Raw genomic sequence first — 19,895 nt, forward strand, 5'->3', positions numbered from 1 at the left:
TCAACCAAAGGACTTGTGTGCATGCATATAAGCCTAACCAATGGACACAGGCACCAGGGGTTGAGGGCATGAGTTGAGGGTTGCGGGGGGGGGGGGGGGGGGGCAATGGGGGGATAAGGACACATATGGAATACTTTAATCAATAAAGAAAAAAAAAGAAAAAAATTGTTTTTAAAAATTAACAAAAAAAATAATTACATTTACAATTGCATAAAAAAATACATAGGAACAGTCTTGTTGGGTGTGGCTCAGTTGATTGGCTGTGGTCCTGAGCACTGAAAAGTTGCAGGTTTAATTCCTAGTCAGGGCACATGCTGGGTTGTGGGCTCGATCCCTATTAGGTGGTGTGCAGAAGACAGCCAATCGATGTTTCACTCTCACATCAAAGTTTTTATCTCTCTCCCTCTCCCTTCCTCTCTGTTTAAAAACTATTTTTAAAAATCTATACTACTCATAGCAATCTACCGATTCAGTGCACTATCAATCAAAATCACAGTAGCATTTCTTTGTAGAAATGGGGGAAAAAATCCTAAAATTCATATGGAAACTCAAGGGTCCCTGAGGAGCCACAACAATGTTGACAAAATAAGTTGGAGGCCTCACACTTTCTGATTTGAAAACATCACAATGCAATAGTAATAAAAACAGTATGAGACTGGTATAATGACAGACATACAAATCAACAGAACTTAAACAGAGGCCAGAAATACAGTCCTCCCTATATGGCAAAATGGTCTTTCACAAGAGTGCAAACACCACACAATCGAAGACAATCTCTTAAACAAATGGTAAGGGTACACTGGATATTCACATGCAAAAGAATGAAGCTGAGCACTTACACAAAAGTCAACTCAAAATGGATTAAAGATCTAAAAATAAGTACAAAAACTATAAAACTTCAAGAACAAGAGGAAAAACTGTCATGACACTAGTTTTGGCAATGTTTTCTTAAATACATCAAAAACGAAAGCAAAAATAGACAAATGGAAGTACATTAAACTGTAAAACTCTACACATCACAGGAGACAATCAACAAGCTGAAAATGCAACATATTGAGTTGGAGAATATATTTGCAAACCATATATCTGATAAAGGGTTAATATCTAAAATAAATACATGGAAATCATACAACTCATTAGCAAAAACTAAAAATCCAATTTAAAAATTGAAGAAATGGATATTTCTCCAGAGAAGACGTAAATGGTCAACAAGTACACTAAAAGAGGCTTGACATCATTATCAGGGAAATGCAAATCAAAACCAAATTGAGATACTGCTTCTTGCCTGTTAAAATGGCTATCATCAAAAAGACAAGAGACAATATTTGTTGGCAATGATGTGTAGAAAAAGGAACCCTTGTACACTGATGGCGTGAATGTAAACTAATGTGGCTAGTATGTAAAACAGTATGGAGGTTCCACAAAATATTAAAAATAGAACTACAATAAGATCTAGCAATTCCATTTCTACATATTTATCCAAAGAAAACAAAATCACTGTCTCAAAAGATATCTGCACCCTTTAGCCATTGCAGAATTATTTACAATAGCTAAGGCATGAGAACAACCTATGTGTCCATTGATGGATGACTGGATAAAGAAAATGTACAAAAGGGAATATTATTCAGCCATAAAAAAGGAAACCCTGCCATTTGCAACAATATGGATGGAACCTGAGGGCATAATGCTAAGTATTTTTAAAAAGTCAGACCAAGAAAGACAAATACTGTATGATTTCACTTACATGTGAAGTCTAAAAAACCAAACTCGCCGAAACCGGTTTGGCTCAATGGATAGAGCGTCGGCCTGCGGACTGAAAGGTCCCAGGTTCGATTCCGGTCAAGGGCACGTACCTGGGTTGCGGGCATGTCCCCAGTGGGAGATGTGCAGGAGGCAGCTGATCGATGTTTCTCTCTCATCGATGTTTCTAACTCTCTATCTCTCTCCCTTCCTCTCTGTAAAAAAATCCATAAAATATATTTAAAAAAAAAAAAAAAAAAACCAAACTCACAGAAACAGAACAGATTGATGGGGGTTGTCGGCAGTGGGAGGTGAGGAAAATGGATGAAGGTGATCAAAAGGTGCAAACTTCCAGTTATAAAATAAATTCTTCAGAATATAATATATAGCACAGTCCTATAGTTAACAATACTGTACTGTATATTTGAATGTTGATGAGAGTAAATCTTAAATTCTCATCATAAGAAAAATAATAAAAATTGCAACTGTAAGGTAATACATATTAACTAAACATATTGTGTAATTATTTCACAGTATGTACAGATATAAAAGTTATTATGTTGTATACCTTAAACTAATACAATAATATTATGTCAATAACATTACAGTGTAAGACTGAGAAAATAAAAAATAAGCAAAGAAAAACAAACTTAGGCTCAGGTATAGGTCTGCATAAGATTAAAAGTCAACAAAAAATCAGAACCAGTTTTGACATGTACTAGTATGTGTGTGAGTATGCACATGTGTAATCATTGGTTTATTTGGAGTTGATCACAATAACCACCACATGTTATTAACCAACAAACTGAACACTGGAAAATAATCTAATTTGAATCACCCAAATACAGTTAAAAATTAATTCAAACTAATATTTCTTGTGGGTATGGGTAAGAAGCTTCCTGAATTATGGAATAGTTAAACAAGCAGCTGGCAATTCAAGTATAAAATTTTTAAATTTAAATTGGCCCTACTAAAATATAGTAAACAGTTTCCATGTATAATTTAATCTTTCTTTTTCAGTCTCATTTGCACTATTAATTTACTCAGCAAATGTTTCTTTTTATTGTATAAAAGTGATCCTCAGCCTTGTGCTCACCTGGATTTTTCGTAAATTCCAAGATAGTGTGATGTGGATGAATGATGTATTTACTGGTGCCAAAACAGACATTTGTACAATATTAATCCTAATTTGACTTTGAGTTGCTTTTTATTTTTCATTGACCGATATAAAGTAACAAACAATTATAAACAAATAAATTCATTAAATGCCTCTGCATGTCACTCAAAGCCAAGCCCTGGAGCTACCCTATGAACAATATGGAGCTCTTGCCTTTAAAGAACTCCAAGTCTAGTAGTGCACGAAATAGACAGCAAAACATGGTGTTATGGGAGACACAGGAAAATAGCACTCTCTGCATCAAAGAGTCAGTGGTTTCTCATTTCTGAAGACAAAATCCAAATGCCTTACCATGTCTTTCAAGGCTCTAGTTGACTGGCCTTGGTCCCTCTCTCAGGACTCATCTCACTGTGTTTTGGGCTCCTATAGCCACACCAGCTTCTTTCTGTTCCTCAAACATAAAACCCATTGCTGCCTGAGGACAGTCAAAATTTGCATATTTGGACAGACACCTCTATGGAGAGATATAACTAAGAGAGCCTGGGCACACATACATTCTTCAGGCCATTCCCTCATCACTCAACTATTGTAGCGAGACTGTCACTAGGAACCAGATGTGCTAGGCCTTGTAGTCCCTGTCTCTGAGGAGTGATTACTCTGCAAAAAAATATAAGTAAAAAAGACAAGAAGCATAAGCTGCAAATGAAGGAATGGAAGAAAATATTTCATGCAATTGGTAACCAAAACAGGGCAAAGATGATCATTATTAAATCAGAAAAAATAGACTTTAAGTCTAAACTTGTCTCTTGAGACCAAAAGAAAAATGTCATTTTAATGGTAAAAGAGCTAATTCAACAGGAAGATATAAAATTTTAAATATATACACACCCAACATCAGAACATCTATACTAATAATAGAAGAATATGCATATTGTCCAGGACGCCGTCACAGTAACAGTAACGACTGAACAACAGGCTGCATGGGATGACAAGGCCGGCAGGGGGGTTAGTAAGGGACGACCAAATGACTGAGCAGCAGGCTGTGTGGGGCGACCAGGCCAGCAGGGGGGTTAGTAAGGGATGACCAAACAATTGAACAGCAGGCTGCGTGGGGCGACCAAGCTGGCGGGGGGGTGGCAGTGAGGGGCAACCAGGCTGGCAGAGGGGCACAGTTGGGGATGACCAGGCCGGCAGGGAGGGGGGCAGTTGGGGGTGGCCAGGTCAGCAGGGGGGGGCAGTTAGGGGCAATCAGGACAGCAAGCAGAGGTGGTTAGGCGTGATCAGGCTGGCAGGGGGGCAGTTAGGGGCAATCAGGCAGGCAGGTAAGCAGTTAGGAGCCAGCATTCCCGGATTGTGACAGGGATGTCCCAGATTGGAGAGGGTACAGGCTGGGCTGAGGGTACCCCACCCTGCATGAATTTTGTGCACCAGGCCTCTAGTCCAAATATAAAAAGCAAATATTGACAGATCTAAGGGTAGTAGAGGGCTTAAATACTCTTTTATAATAATGGATAAAGCATACAAACAATAAAGAAACAGCTGACTTGAGCAATACCATAGAGCAAATAGACCTAACAGATATGTGCAGAATACATAATCTTCTCAAACTCACACACAACATTCTCCAGGACAGATCAAGTGTTAGGTCACAAAACAAGTTTTAACAAATTTAAGACGATGGAAATTATTCCCAAGTATATTCTCCAACCACAACAGAATAAAACTAGAAATCAGTAACAGCCACAAAAGGATAAGTGATAAACACTTGGAAACTAAACAACATAATCTTGAACAACTATTGGACCAAAGAGGAAATCAAAAGTAATTGTAAAAAGTATCTTGAGATACGCGAATAGTAAAACACAATATACCAAAATTTATGGGATGCAGCAAAATAATAACAGGGAAGTTTATAGTGATAAATACTTCAGTAAAAAGGAAGACCTCTCCAATAGACTGAATGTGTCCCCTCCACCCAAAATTCATATGCTTAAACCTAATCCACAAAGCAATCATATTTGGAGGTGGGGCCTTTGAGAGGTGATCAGGTAAGGAAAGGGACAGCTTCATGAATGGGATTACTGCCATCTTATAGAGACCCCAGAGAGATCTCTGGGCCATTCCACAACGTAAAGATACAGCAAGAAGACAGCCATCTATGAACCAGGAAACAGACCCTTGCCAGACACTGAAGCTCCTGGGGCATCTGGATCTTAGACTTCCCAGCCTTCAGAACTCTGAAAAATAAACTTCAGTTATACTTTATTAAAGAAGCCTGAACTAAGAAAATCTCAAATAAACAACCTTACTTTTCACTTCCAGGCAGGTAAACAACAAACTAAACCCAAAGACAGAGGAAGGAAGGAAATAATAGAGTAGAGCAGCGATAAATTAAATAGAGAACAAAATCAACACACCAAAAATTGTTGATTGGTTGTTTCTTTGGAAAGATAAACGAAATCAACAAACATTTAGTTAGACTAAGAAAAAAGACTCAAATAAAATCAGAAATGAAAGAATAGACAATAAAACAGATACCTTAGAAATAAAAAGTATCATAAGGGATTATTGTGAACTTTAAATGTCACTGGATCACCTCTCACCCTCTTTATTTCCATGCAAAATAATCCACTTAAAAACATCCTCAATTTTTTCCCAAGCTCTGTTTTTCACTCTCTTATTACATTCTGTCTTCTCAGTAATCACTGTAGTTCCTTGATATGCATCTTCTATTTTGAAATCTAAGTCTTAAAAACTAGGATCTCTAAAAAGTAGAGTAGATGAGTGGATAAAAAAAAGTTGTGGTACATTATACCATGGAATACTATGCAGCAGTAAAAAGAAGGATCTCTTACCCTGAGACAGCATGTAGGGACCTGGAGAGTATTATACTAAGCAAAATAAGCCAGTCAGAAAAAGACAAGTATCACATGATCTCACTCATATGTGGAATCTAATGAACAAAATAAACTGTTGAACAAAATAGATCCAAAGACATAGAAGCATGGAACAGACTGTGGAATCTCAGAGGGAAGGCGGGGGTGGGGTGGGAAGAGAGCAACCAAAGAACTTGTATGCTTATATGCATAACCCATGGAAACAGACAATAGAGTGGTGAATGACTGGGGCAGGGGACTGGGGTGTGCTAGAAGCGGTCAATGGGGAAAAAAGAGGGACATATGTAATACTTTCAATGAAAAAGATTTAATTTAAAACAAATAAAAATAGCCCTAACCGGTTTGGCTCAATGGATAGAGCATCGGCCTGCGGACTCAAGGGTCCCAGGTTCGATTCCGGTCAAGGGCATGTACCTTGGTTGTGGGCACATCCCCAGTAGGGAGTGTGCAGGAGGCAGCTGATCGATGTTTCTAACTCTCTATCCCTCTCCCCTCCTCTCTGTAAAAAATCAATAAAATATATTTTTTAAAAAATAAAATAATAAAATAAAATAAAAATAAATAAAAAGCAGAGTAAAAAGAATTCCCCCCCTGGCTAGTGCTCCGTGGTTAGAGTATCTGCCTAGGGATCAAAGGGTCTCAGGCTCAATTCCCAGTCAAGGGCAGCAGGTACCTCAGTTTCCGGTTTTATCCCAGGCACAGGTTAGGGCAAGTGCAGAAGTGCACGAGGCACCCATGTGTCTCACATCAATGTTCCCCTCTCTCTCTTCCTCTCTTTCTTCCTCTCTTTCTTCCTCTCTTTCTTTCTTTCTTTCTTTCTCTCTTCTCTCTCTCTCTCTCTTTCTCTCTCTCTCTCTCTCTCTCTCTCTCTCTCTCTCTCTCTCTCTCTCTCTCTCTCCACCCTCCCTTCCACTTTATCTGAAAAATAAATGGAAAAAATATCCTTAGGTGAAGATTTTAAAAAGATCATTTCCCTAGTGTTATTATATTCCCACTTCAGTTAATAGAAGTCCAGAAGTAAGGTACTCTATTTTTCACATTTACATTTGTAAAAGGTGTCTCCCTGGACTGTACCAGGAAGAGGTCAATGACCTTATTTTTACAAACTTTTATCAATGCAGAAGATAGACTTAAATCTGCATAACAACCATGTAAGCACAGAAAAAGGCCTCTCTTTTGCTGTGGCCTTCCACAATTTATGGGAAGCACCTGGTAATTAAAGGCAGCGATTGCTGGTTCTCTTGATTCAGGCTGCCTCTCTATTCAAAGCAGGACAGGTAAGGGCTGAATTAAAGGCAACACTTTCCCCACAACCCCCTCCTCCCAGCTATTTTACTTAACAACTCGGTAATAATTCACAATAAGGAGTCTCTAGTTAGTAAAAAGTTCCCTTCCCCCTCCCCTTTTGAACTTATAATAACTTTTGTTCTAAACTTTTGTTTTATAGGCTTGGGGGAAAATACTGATGTCCTCCTTAGGACATCGGCTGGACTGTCTCCTGGAAAGCAAGCAAACTGTAATTCTTCAAGACACCCCACCCCCAAATCTTGTCACCTTCACCACAATCACCCTCTCTTTAAAAGTGCAAACCACTCTTTCTTACCTCCGTTGTATTGAATAGCAATACACTGGCCCTTTCCTCCCATGGAAAGTTAAATAAATTTCCTCACTTCATCTCTTCTCTTAGTTGTGAATTCTTTCACAGCCCGCATCACCTGCCAAACCCTAACAAGCTTTACTCCTGTTTACTATGCTTTTCCTGGCAACCTCCCATAACTGTCCCATTCCCAACATCTTTTGTCTTCAGCTGAAGACGATATTTAAGGTATTGACTTCAGTCATTTTGGTGAATTACTCAGTTTCCTAGATGTCTCCCATGTATAGAGGAGGTAAACATGTTATTAAACTTTTGTTTGTTTTTCTCGTCATTTAGTACAGGGACATCTCAGCCAAGAACCCAGAAGCGTAAAGGAAAAATTATTCTTCCTCTGCAAAGAGGCTACACCACCTAACCTAGCTGTGTAGTAGGCTATACTAGTAAGCACACTCCATGATGTTTGCCCAATCAGGAAATCACTGTGGATGAAAAAAGGGCCACATAGTAAACCTGACAAGCCCAGAGCAAGCCTGCATAGCAGGCCTTACCAACTCAAGAGAACAAAAGTAACCACATAGGATGGTCTGAACTTAAAAATTCTTAACTAAAAGCGAATCTTGGCAGGTAGTCTCATTCTGGGCCTATAGCTTCCTTCAGAAAGGTCAATCTGTATCTTAGGTAAGTCTGTTTTACTGTCTTTTTGCATCTAAGTACTGCTCTGTGGGTGATAGAGGGCGGCGCCCCAACCCCTCCCCCCCCCCACGGGCCCTGCTCTGTGTGTGATGGGGTAGAGTCATAACCTCCCCATCTGCCCTGCCCTGAGTGTGACAGTGGTGGCGCCCCAACCCCCTGATCAGCCCTGCCCTGAATGTGACAGGAGGCGGTGCCCCAACTCCTCTATCGGCCCTACTCTGTGAGTGACAGGGGGGAGCTCCTCAACCCCCTGATAGGCCCTGCTCTGTGCGTGACAGGGGGGAGCTCCCCAACCCCCTGATTGACCCTGCTCTGTGCATGACAGGGTATGGAGCCCCAACCCCCCTGATGGGCCCTGCTCTGTGCGTGACAGGGGGTGGCGCCACAACCTCCCCATCGACATTGCCTTGAGTGTGACAGGGGGTGGTGCCCCAACCCCCCAATCAGCCCTACCCTGAGCGTGACTGAGGGTGGCATCGCAGCCTCCCGATCCGCCCTGCTCTGTGCATGACAGGAGAAGGCGCCCCAACTCCCCAATCGGCCCTGCTCTGAGCCCGACCAGGAGCTGCACCTAGGGATTGGGCCTGCCCTCTGCCACCCGGGAGCGGGCCTAAGCCAGCAGGTCGTTATCTCCCGAGGGGTCCCAGACTGCGAGAGGGCACAGGCCGGTCTGAGGGACCCCCCCCTTCCCCCGAGTGCACAAATTTTTGTGCACTGGGCCTCTAGTGTATAAAATAAGCTGTAAAACTGCCATCCTCAGGAGCATTTTTTTTATATTTTTTTATTGATTTCAGAGAGGAAGGGAGAGGGAGAGAGACAGACTCATCAATGATGAGAGCGAATTGATTGGCTGCCTCCTGCATGCCCCCTACTGGGGAATCGAGCCCACAACCCCAGCATGTGCCCTTGACCAGAATTGAACCTGGGACCCTTCAGTCGGCAGGCCCTTGGAACATTTTTGCAATATGTTAAGATTTTGCTTCCTGGCAATTATCAGATTGACTCAAATAAACTTATAAAAGTTCTCTATATCTTTGGACGTTGTTGACATCAACATGGTCTAACAACTGTTGACTGGAATGGGAGTTCTGTGGAAAGTAACCTCACAGGATGTTCTGATCTTAATTCACAACTGGGAAGTCATGGTGGGTAGTCATGCCACGGGGATACAACTTATTTACTAAGGCTTATCATTGCCTTAAGCAAACCCTGTCCAATCCCGGCAGGTGTGGCTCAGTGGTTGAGCATCAACCCATGAATGAACCAAGAGGTCCTTGTTTAAATTCCCAGTGAGGTTACATGCTGGGTTGCAGGCTCGATCCCCCAGTAGAGGGTGTGCAGGAGGCAGCCGATTAATGATTCTCTTTCATCACTGAAGTTTCTATCTCTCTTCCTCTCCCTTCCTCTCTCTGAAATCAATAAAAAATATATATATTTTTAAAAGTCCTGTCCATTATTTCTGTGCATCTAGGTTAAAACACCTTTGAAATGCCCCCTTTCAGACCCCTCAAGAAAGCACATAATCTTAACTATCCTGTAATCCCATCCCCGAGTTGCTTCTTGCCACCTTCTTGTAATCTTACCTACTTCCCTCCTTAATCTCAAATGCATAAAAGAAACTGCAAACTGCTATTCTACAAAACATTTATCTCAGCCTGTTAAGATCTTGCTTCCAAGTGTATTCTTTTTGGCTCAAATACATATCTCTACAGGCTCTGGCCAGTATGTCCAGTGGTTAGAGTGTTAGCCTGTACACCAAAAGGTCACAGGTTCAATTACCAGTCAAGGGCACGTACCTGAGTTACAGGTTCTATCCGCGCCCGGTGCAGGCGACAACCAATCAGTGTGTCTCACATCGAGAATTCTCTCTCTTTCTCTTTCTCTTTCTCTCTCTCTCTCTCTCTCTCTCTCTCTCTCTCTCACTCTCTCCCATCCCTTCCCCCCTTTCCATCCCTTCCTATCTCCCTTCTACTCTCTCTAAAAATCAATGGAAAAAATATCCTTGGGGGAGGATTAACAAAAAAAAATTCTCTACAGGTGTGAACATTCTTAAAACATAATGTATTCCTCAAAATATATCCAATACTTAACCAGCACATGACTGTATCTATCTATATATATAAAAGCCTAAGTGACCATCACAACCAAACAGGCTGCGTGGGGCGACCAGGCTGGCAGGGGGGATAGTGAAGGACAACCAAATGACTGAGCAGCAGGCTGCATGGGGAAAGCAGGCCAACAGGAGGGTTAGTAAGGGACGATCAAACGACTGAGCAGCAGGCTGCAAAGATGGTGGTGCCCACAGCCAATAAGGGAATATGCTAATTTACTGCCATGTCCTCAAAGATGGCAGCGCCCACAGCCACAAGCTGGCCGGCAGGGGAGGGCAGTTACAGGCAATCAGGCCAGCAGGGGAGGGCAGTTAGGAGTGATCAGGCCAGCAGGGGAGGGCAGTTGGGGGCGACCAGGCCTGAAGGGGAGGGCAATTAGGGGAGACCAGACCGGCAGTTGGGGGCGACCGGGCCAGCAGGGGAGGAGTTAGGCATCGATCGGGCTGGCAGGGGAGTGGTTAGGGGGTGATTAGGCTGGTAGGCAGAAGTGGTTAGGGACAAGCAAGCAGGCAGGCAGGCGAGCAGTTGGGAGCCAGCAGTCCCAGATTGCGAGAGGGATCCCAGATTGGAGAGGGTGCAGGCTGGGCTGAGAGACAACCCTCCCCGCGCCTGTGCACGAATTTCCTGCACCGGGCCTCTAGTCTAATCTAATAAAAGAGAAACATGGTAATTGGCGTACGACCGCTACCCTTCCCATTGGCTAATCAGCGAGATATGCAAATTAACTGTCAGCCAAGATGGCGGCCGGCAGCCAGGCAGCTTGAAACTAACATGAGGCTTGCTTGCTTCAGTGGCGGAGGACTCCAACGTTCCCCGCCTGCCGCTGCAGTCCTCTGAGCCTGCAGTTTCAAACATTGTAACAAATATAGACGCTAAACAAAACCCCAGAAACCAGCTTTCAGCCAGCTGGGATCTCAGAGCTGGAGTTGATACAGAGTTTCAATTGTAGAACCGAAACAAACCAGATACCTGCTTCCAGGAGCGGAGGCCTAAAAGCTGGAGCCTCAGAGCTAAAGCTGGCTCAGAATAAAAAAAAAAAAAAAAGAAAAGAAAAAAAGGAGCAGTTGGGAGCTTCAGTCCTAGCCTGAAAACAGCCCTCAGCCCCTCACCCAGACTGGCCAGGCACCCCAGTGGGGACCCCCACCCTGAAGGGTGTGTGACCAGCTGCAAACAGCCATCATCCCCTCATCCAGGCTGGCCAGGCACCCCAGTGGGGACCCCCACCCTGATCCAGGACACCCTTCAGGGCAAACCAGCCGGCCCCCACTCATGCACCAGGCCTCTATTCTATATAGTAAAAGGGTAATATGCCTCCCAGCACTGGGATCAGCGGAGCTGAGAGGCCTCCCGGCACCGGGATCAGTGTGACAGGGGCAGCGCCCAAACCCCTGATCGCCCTGTGGCTCTGTGTGTGACAGGGGGCGGGGCCACAACCTGCCTATGGGCCTGCTCTGTTCATGACAGGTGAAGGCGCCCCAACCCCCTGATCGGCCCTGCTCTGTGCCTCATAGGGGGGAGCTCCCCAAAACCCTGATCACCCTGCGGCTCTGTGTGTGACAGGGTGTGGCGCCCCAACCCCCTCACCCCACGGGCCCTGCTCTGTGTGTGACGGGGTAGAGCCATAACCTCCCCATCGGCCCTGCTCTGTGGGTGATAGAGGGTGGCGCCTCAACCCCCCCCCCCAAGGGTCCTGCTCTGTGTGTGATGGGGTAGAGTCATAACCTCCCCATCGGCCCTTCCCTGAGTGTGACAGTGGCGGCGCCCCAACCCCCTGATCCGCCCTGCTCTGTGTGTGACAGGGGGCGGTGAGCCAACTCCCCTATCAGCCCTACTCTGTGAGTGACAGGGGGGAGCTCCTCAACCCCCTGATGGGCCCTACTCTGTGCGTGACAGGGGGGAGCTCCCCAACCCCGATTGACCCTGCTCTGTGCGTGACAGGGGGCAGCGCCCCAGCCCCCTGATTGGCCCTGCTCTGTGCGTGACAGGGGGTGGCGCCACAACCTCCCCATCAACTCTGCCTTGAGTGTGACAGGGGACGGTGCCCCAACCCCCCAATCGGCCCTACCCTGAGCATGACTGAGGGTGGCATCGCAACCTCCCAATCCGCCCTGCTCTGTGCATGACAGGGGAAGGCGCCCCAACTCCCCAATCGGCCCTGCTCTGAACCCGACCAGGGGCTGCACCTAGGGATTGGGCCTGCCCTCTGCCACCCGGGAGCGGGCCTAAGCCAGCAGGTCGTTATCTCCCGAGGGGTCCCAGACTGCGAGAGGGCACAGGCCGGGCTGAGGGCCCCCCCCTCCCCCCCGAGTGCACAAATTTTTGTGCACCGGGCCTCTAGTATATATATAAAAGCCTAAGCTATTGTTACAACCAGTCGACCAAACAACCGGTCAACCAATCGTTATGATGCACACTGATGACAGGGGGCAGACGCTTAATGCAGGAGTCGCCCCCTGGTGGTCATTGCACTCCCACAACGGGAGCGCTGCTCAGCCAGAAACCAGGTTCATTGCTGGAGAGCACAGTTGCTGCAGCAGGAGCCTCTCCCACTGCTGCAGCAGCACTACCCAGCAGCCAGCTGTGGCAGCAGGCGCACCAGGACCAGGATGAGGGGGAGCAGCGTGGCACCCGGCTCCAGCTGGGGCTCCTCCCCTGCCACCTGCTGCTTTGCGCACTGCTACATCCCCCAAGGGGTCCTGGATTGTGAGAAGGCGCAGGCCAGGCTGAAGGACCCCACCAGTAAATGAACCCGTGCACTGGGCCTCTAGTAGGACTATAAAAGACCCTATAAATGCACACTTTTTCTACTTTCAAAAGGGGGGTGCTTTAATAAATCAAACTTAAAGTAATCTCACAGGGTGATCTGATCCTAAATTCCTAACTGGGCAGGTCATGCCCTAGGCACAAAACTTCTTTAGTAAAAAGTTTATCATTGCCTTAAGAAATCCCTGTTCATTGTTCTTGTGCATCTAGGTTAACACACCTTTGAAATGCCAGAGTAATAATGTTTTTTCAGACCCCTGAGCACAAATAATATAGTTAACTATCTTGTAATCCAGGGGTGGGGAACCTTTTTTCTGCCAAGGGCCACTTGGATATTTATAACATCATTTGGGGACAAATACAAAATTATCAAGTTAAAAATTAGCCTGCTATATTTGGTCAAATATTTAATTAACTCACCCCTAATGTCTTGGCAGGGCCAGACCAAATGATTCCACAGGCCTTATACGGTCCATGGGCCTGATGTTGCCCACCCCTGCTGTAATCCAAGCCCCAACTTGCTTTCTCCCACTTCCATGTAATCTTTATGACCTTAATTCCAAAACTATAAAAGAAACTGAAAAATTGTCATTCTCAGGAGCATTTGAAATCAACTATCACTAATTTGGCTTAACTAAATTATTTTAAAAAATTATTTATTTATTTGAGAGAGAAAGCGAGAGAGAGAGAGAGAGAGAGATTAATTTGTTGTTCCACTTATTCATGCATTCATTGATTGATTCCTGTATGTGCCCTGACATGATATCGAACCCACAACCCTGGCATATTGGGACAAGGCTCCAACCAACTGAGCTACCCAGTCAGGACTTAAATAAATTCTTATAAAAGTTCTCTACTAATTTGGATGTTCTTATGTCCACAAATAATCCTATATAATAAAAGACTAATATGCAAGTCAACCAAATAGCGGAATGATTAGTGGAACCGGTCGCTATGAAGCACACTAACCACCAGGGGGCAGACGCTCAATGCAGGACCTGCCCCCAGCCTGCAGGCCCCAGGCCAGCCAAGGTGGGTCCTAGCAGGGCCTCAACCCCCCCCCCCCCCATCGCTCCACCAGTTGCCCCGCAGAGGGAGGTGACTGGTGGTGGCGGCGGGGGGCAGGGGAGCGAGCGGGCGGCGCCAGGCTGGTCAAGGTGGGTGCGAGCGGGGGCTCCCAGATCGCCTCGCCGGTTTTCCCACAGATCAGCCCCGATTCCAGCCAGGCCTAGGGACCCTACCCATGCACGTATTTCATGCACCAGGCCTCTAGTATGTATATAATGTATTGTAGAGATTATAACATACAGAGATGCAATATATTTGCCAATGACATCACAAAGGAGATGGGTAGGACCACAGCTATTCTGGGATGAAGGATGAAGAAATGACTCCACCTGGAAACTCAAACACAAGAAAACAAATGTAGAGAATATTAACAAAAGCCATAAATATTTATTTGTCATTTCTTATCTCTGCTTCCTTAAAAGTCATAAAATTATGTAAAGTAATTATGATAATGTACCATTAGGATTGTAATGTTTATAATTGCACTATATGTAAAGCAAAACAGAGAAAAGGAATGACAGCTATACAAGAATAATGTTTCTATATCTCAGTAGAAGAAAACACCTGGGTAAATATTCATGACCTCATATTTGGCAATGGATTTAGAGCTATAATAACAAAAGTTTGACTAACAAAAGAAAAACATAAATTTAACTTCTTCAAAATGAAAAAATTTTATGCTTCAAAGGACACTATCAAGAGAGAAAAAATAACAGAATTAGAGAAATATTTGTAAATCATATATCTGATCTGGGACTTGAATCTGGAATATATAAGAAACTCACACATCTCAATAATAAAAGAACAATAATCCAATTTAAAAATGGGCAAACAACCTGAATAGATAGTTCTCCAAAGATATACAAATGGCCAATAAGCACATGGATAGATGATCAACATCTTTAGTCATCAGGGAAATACAAATCAAAACCACAATGAGCCCCAGCCGATTTGGTTCAGTGGATAGAGCGTGGGCCTGCAGACTGAAGGGTCCCCAGTTCGATTCCTGTCAAGGGCACATGCCTGGGTTTCGGGCTAGATCCTGAAAAGGGGGCGTACAGGAGACAGCCAATGATTCTCTCTCATCATTGATGTTTCTATTTCTCTCTCCCTCTACCTTCCTCTCTGAAATCAATTAAAAATATATTTAAAAAATGAGATAACACTTCACATCCACTAAGATGGCTTGACTAAAGTGAGTTAATTAAATGTTTGACCAACATCAACAAGGATGTGGAAAAATTTTAACCCTCATACACTTCTTATGGTAATGCAAAATGGTGTAGTCACTTTGAAAACGAGTCTGGCAGTTCCTTAAATAATTAAATATAGAGTTACCATATGACCCAGCAATTCTATCCCTAAGTATACATCCAAGAGAAATGAAAACTTATGTCCATAAAAAACTTGTACATGAATGCTTATTGTTGCATTATTCATGACAGCCAAAAGATGGAAACATCTCAAATGTCCATCAACCGAGCAATGCATAATATCTTATATATCTGCATCACGGAATATTACATGACAATGAAAAACTATATAATACCTAATACATGCCCAACATGAATGATCCTTGAAAACATAATGCTAAGTGAAAGAAGTCAGTCTCAATTCCATGCAAGTGAAATGTCCAGAATGGACAAATCTATAGAGACTGAACATAGATTACTGGCTGCTTAGGGCAGGTTGGGGAGAGGAATGGGAGGTGATAGCCAAAATGTTAATAGTTTTATTTTTATTTATTAAAATTTTTTGATGTCAACACTATTGCAGATGTCCCCCAATAACCCACCTTTTCCCACCTCCACTCACCTCTGCTTCCTCCTCCCTTGGCCTTCACCACACTATTTTCCCTGTCCATGGGTAATGCATACATGTTCTTTAGCTAATTCCTTCACCTTCTTTATCCAGTTACCCCCACCCACTCCCCTCTGGCACTTGCCAGTCTGTTCCACGTATCTATGCTTCTGGTTTTATTTTGTTCGTCAGTTTATTTTGTTCATTATATTCCACATATTAATGAAATCATATGGTATTTGATGTAATGGAAAATGTAAGTTGACTATGGTGACGGTGGCACATATTATTGAATATACTAAAATCTATTATTGAATTGCACACTTTAAATGTATGATATTTGAATTAATCTCAATAAATTTGTTTAAAAAACAAACAAATGTGGTACATATATACAATGGAATACCATAAGAAAAGATGAAATACTGCCATTTGTGACAACATAGATAGTTCTTAAGAATATCATGCTAAGCTAAATAAGTCAGATAGAAAAAGCAAATACCTTATTATTCCACTCATATGGGATATAAAACTGAAAACAACAAATGAACAAACAAGACAACAAAAACTCATAGACCAGACAACAGTATGGTGGTTACCAGAGGGGAAGGGGGTTGGGGGAGAGGTAGTAAAGAGTAAAGAGGGTCAAATATATGGTGATAGAAGAACATTTGACTTTGGGTGGTAAACACATAATGCTATATATAGATGATGTATTATAGAATTTATAGACTTATACACTTGAAACCTATATAATATTATTAACAAATGCCACCCCAATAAATTTAATTTTAAAAAATGAAGTATATGATCAAGAGTCAAGGACATTTTAAACTTAGATAAAAGGTGCTATAGATTAATTCAGTTTCTACCATTTAAATATTCATGAAATGAACCCAAAATTCTATCATTCAAAATTCATAAGTCCTTTTATTATCAACTAACATCACAGAGAGGCAACTGTATAATAAATCATTACAATTTAAATCTTATCACACAAAATCTTCCAATTTTAAGAAAAACTTTTATGTTTAAGGTGTTTCCCTCTATTAATAGTGCTCTATTAATTATTAGACCAGTATCATAACGATTCAACAAACACTGTGTGCCTAGTGTCTGCCAGAGTCTTAGCAACCCTTCTATAAATACCTGACCCACAGAAGACAATAAATGAATGAATGGCCTTAAAGGCTGTCAATTATTAAGACTTAAGTTTCCTCATCTGCAGAATTAGAAGGGCCGGATATGGTATTCTCTCCATAGCAGCACTGTTCAACAGAACTTCCGGCAATGATGGAAATGTTCCATATCCATGTGGCTATTCAGACTTTAGAATGTGGCAATTGAGAAATTAAGTTTTTAACTTAATTTAATTTAAACAGACACATGAAGCTAATTACTACCATATTATACACAGGCTCTAGTGTGAAAAACACATTTAAATGCATCCCAGTAATCATATACATGTGGGAATGTGTATGTGTATAAACATATAAAAGTACATAAAGCAATATGTCCTTTAATATGTACACAGCAATACTTCCTTTCCTATTCTACTAAATTTCACCTTTAAAAGAGTGCTGATCCAACCCACTAACATTTTGTAACACACCAAAAAGGTTTCTTTCCAGCTCTAAAATATTATGCTATATACTAATGATTGTCCTAAAAGATTGCATTCAATATTTACTTTGTAATCTTAAATCACAAGTCACTAAGTAATTTGAATGTGCCTCATATTATATCAGGTTCTACTTTAAAAGCTTTATAATAGTTCCTTCATCTCCCTGTTAAATGCATTTTTTTAAAAAAGGTGGCAAGAGTTGCATGCCTCTGAGAAGGAGAAGGCAAAGGAAACATCTTTCCCTTGTTTTTCACATCACAGACATTGTAATCAAAGGAAATGGTAGAGTGTAGAGGACAGTGGAGTAAGTAAGTTGTGGGGATAGTGTTCATAAAAAGAGAACGCTAACATTTTATTGCCATCACCTCCTCTGAAACACCTAATAACTTCTTTTCCCCTTCATTCTTCCAGGCGGACAAAGTCCTACAAATTTTATCTTAATTTTATTTGGCTTATTAGAGGACTACAGAACAAGAATGGTTCCCAGGAGATCATGTTACAAACTTTCAACAATAAAGTATTCCTAAAACCTTAAGAAAACGATCTGGATTTGCTTCTCTAGCCTAATCTGCCACTTCCTATCTTGAACTCACTAGTCACTAGTGTAAACCATATACAGTTCTGCATAAGGACCATGTTCTCTCTTACATTTGGGCCTTTGCACATGCTATTCCCTCCTTAACTGGCTAACTTCTCCTAATGTTTCAGGTCTTTGCTTTTGTATCCATCACTGAAGGCAATTTTCTCCACCTCAAGATTAGACTTGATGCCCCTCATGTATATCTTCCAGTACTTTGGACATTTTCCATCATTGCACTATTGTATTATAATTGCCTGTTTACTTAATCTATTTCCACTACTAGGCTTTTAAACTTTAAGGACACGGCCTATATTTTGTTCTGTTCATTAATTATTGAATGAATGAATTCATTCCACATGCCTAGCATCATTACCTATTGTCCCTGCTTGGAATGTTCTCCCAGTTCTATCACCAGTATGAGATCCATTTTATAATTTGGCCCTTCATTATCACTATTTCCTCTGGATGTCTACAGCAACTACAACTACTACATTGTTTTTTAGTGACTCTTGTAATGCATAGATCCAATCTCCTTAATGAAATTGACCAATCTTGAAGGCATTAAGATGTTTCTCTTGGTACCCCATTATGTAGCATAGTGCTATGTACATAGTAGATATTAAATATTTGTTGATGAAGAATCAAAATTTAAGAGGTTATTTCTCATACAAAGCTGATAACACTTTAGTAATACTGATGAACAAGTGGTGGCAATTAAATGTTTGGTCGATATGTAAGAAATAAAAAGGTACACTGAAGTAGAGCAAATGCAAATAAAAAATTTTAAAACCCTGTTCTTAACAGATAATAACGGACACAAATATTATGAGGCACTATAAGCATAACTACATTCAGTAGTTAAAGATAAGTAGCCTTATGGCTTCCAAAGCGACCTGTGTACACAGAAGAGCACTGTTTTCGGTTCAAAGGACAATCATGCTTACATATAAATTTAGGACGGCCTATGTTTTGGAGAAAAAGATAATTACGGTTTTGGCTTATCAAGGAGCCCTGTCAGCAAGGGGGATAACTGGTGCCAACCCAATTTGCCGCTTGCTTATACCTAGTTTGCCATCTTCTTGAGTACTCTCCAAATGCTACTTCCGAGTAAAATCAGAACCATTGGCAAATTGGTCCCAAATTCCATTACTAACTTTGGAAAGTAGTCAGTTTTCCTTGCATTTACCAAGGTAAGCAGTATGGGAATGGTGTCCACCCCATCTCTTAAACTAAGAGAACACTGTAAATCCTACGAGTTACTGGTGTTCCGGATGACCTCTGTCCAGAACCGCCGGTCCCATTCCCATTTGCTGTACCCCAAAGGTTTCCTTCACCCCTTTCTCAAATTACTAACCCTAATTTACTTCACTTACTGCTACTCCGAGATAGCCCTGACAACCTTTCTTCTTGGCTCCTTTTCTGATCCGAGGTTAAGAGGGCAACGTTTCCCCCCTTGCCCTTCAGAACCCTACTCTTCCATGTGAAAGGCATCTTACCTGGGAAATTCGAGCAGTTCCTGGGACGCCGAGCTGACGTGACCCCCGTTGCGGACCTGATCCGCGCACAGAGACTAGAGGCCGGATCAGAATCGCGAAGTGCAAACGCTTTTCGAAAGCAGCCGCCGCGGCAGCCCAGCGCCAGGAATGTATCGCGAGCAGCGCCATCTTGAGCGAGGAAAGAGGAAGCGAGAGCAGAGGATTGTGGGACACTGGAGGACTGAACTTAGAGGCCTTAGTCCTTTCTTCCCCTCCCCCCTCGTTTTCCCAGGGCCCAAGACCGGAAATAGCTTCTCTTAAGATTCAGGTACCTTAGTGCAACCGCTTTTTTTCTAGTAGGGCCGGCCTTTGCAAGTTTTTCTTACACAACCGGGAACATCAGAGTAATACTGTCTTTTTCTCTTTTCCT

General features: G+C 42.6%; 1 protein-coding gene across 1 annotated transcript in view; it reads right to left on the minus strand.

Moving 5' to 3' along the window:
* Positions 1 to 19,687, minus strand: part of ABCB7 (ATP binding cassette subfamily B member 7) — a 202,958-nt gene extending 183,271 nt beyond the window's left edge. The window contains exon 1 of the mRNA XM_036304439.1: positions 19,487 to 19,687. Coding sequence (XP_036160332.1) covers positions 19,487 to 19,654 — 168 coding nt within the window. The 5' untranslated portion in view covers positions 19,655 to 19,687. The remainder of the gene's footprint in view (positions 1 to 19,486) is intronic.
* Positions 19,688 to 19,895: the final 208 nt, after the last annotated feature.

The sequence above is a fragment of the Myotis myotis genome, unplaced genomic scaffold (genome assembly GCF_014108235.1).
Source record: "Myotis myotis isolate mMyoMyo1 unplaced genomic scaffold, mMyoMyo1.p scaffold_m19_p_4, whole genome shotgun sequence".
Taxonomy (NCBI): domain Eukaryota; kingdom Metazoa; phylum Chordata; class Mammalia; order Chiroptera; family Vespertilionidae; genus Myotis; species Myotis myotis.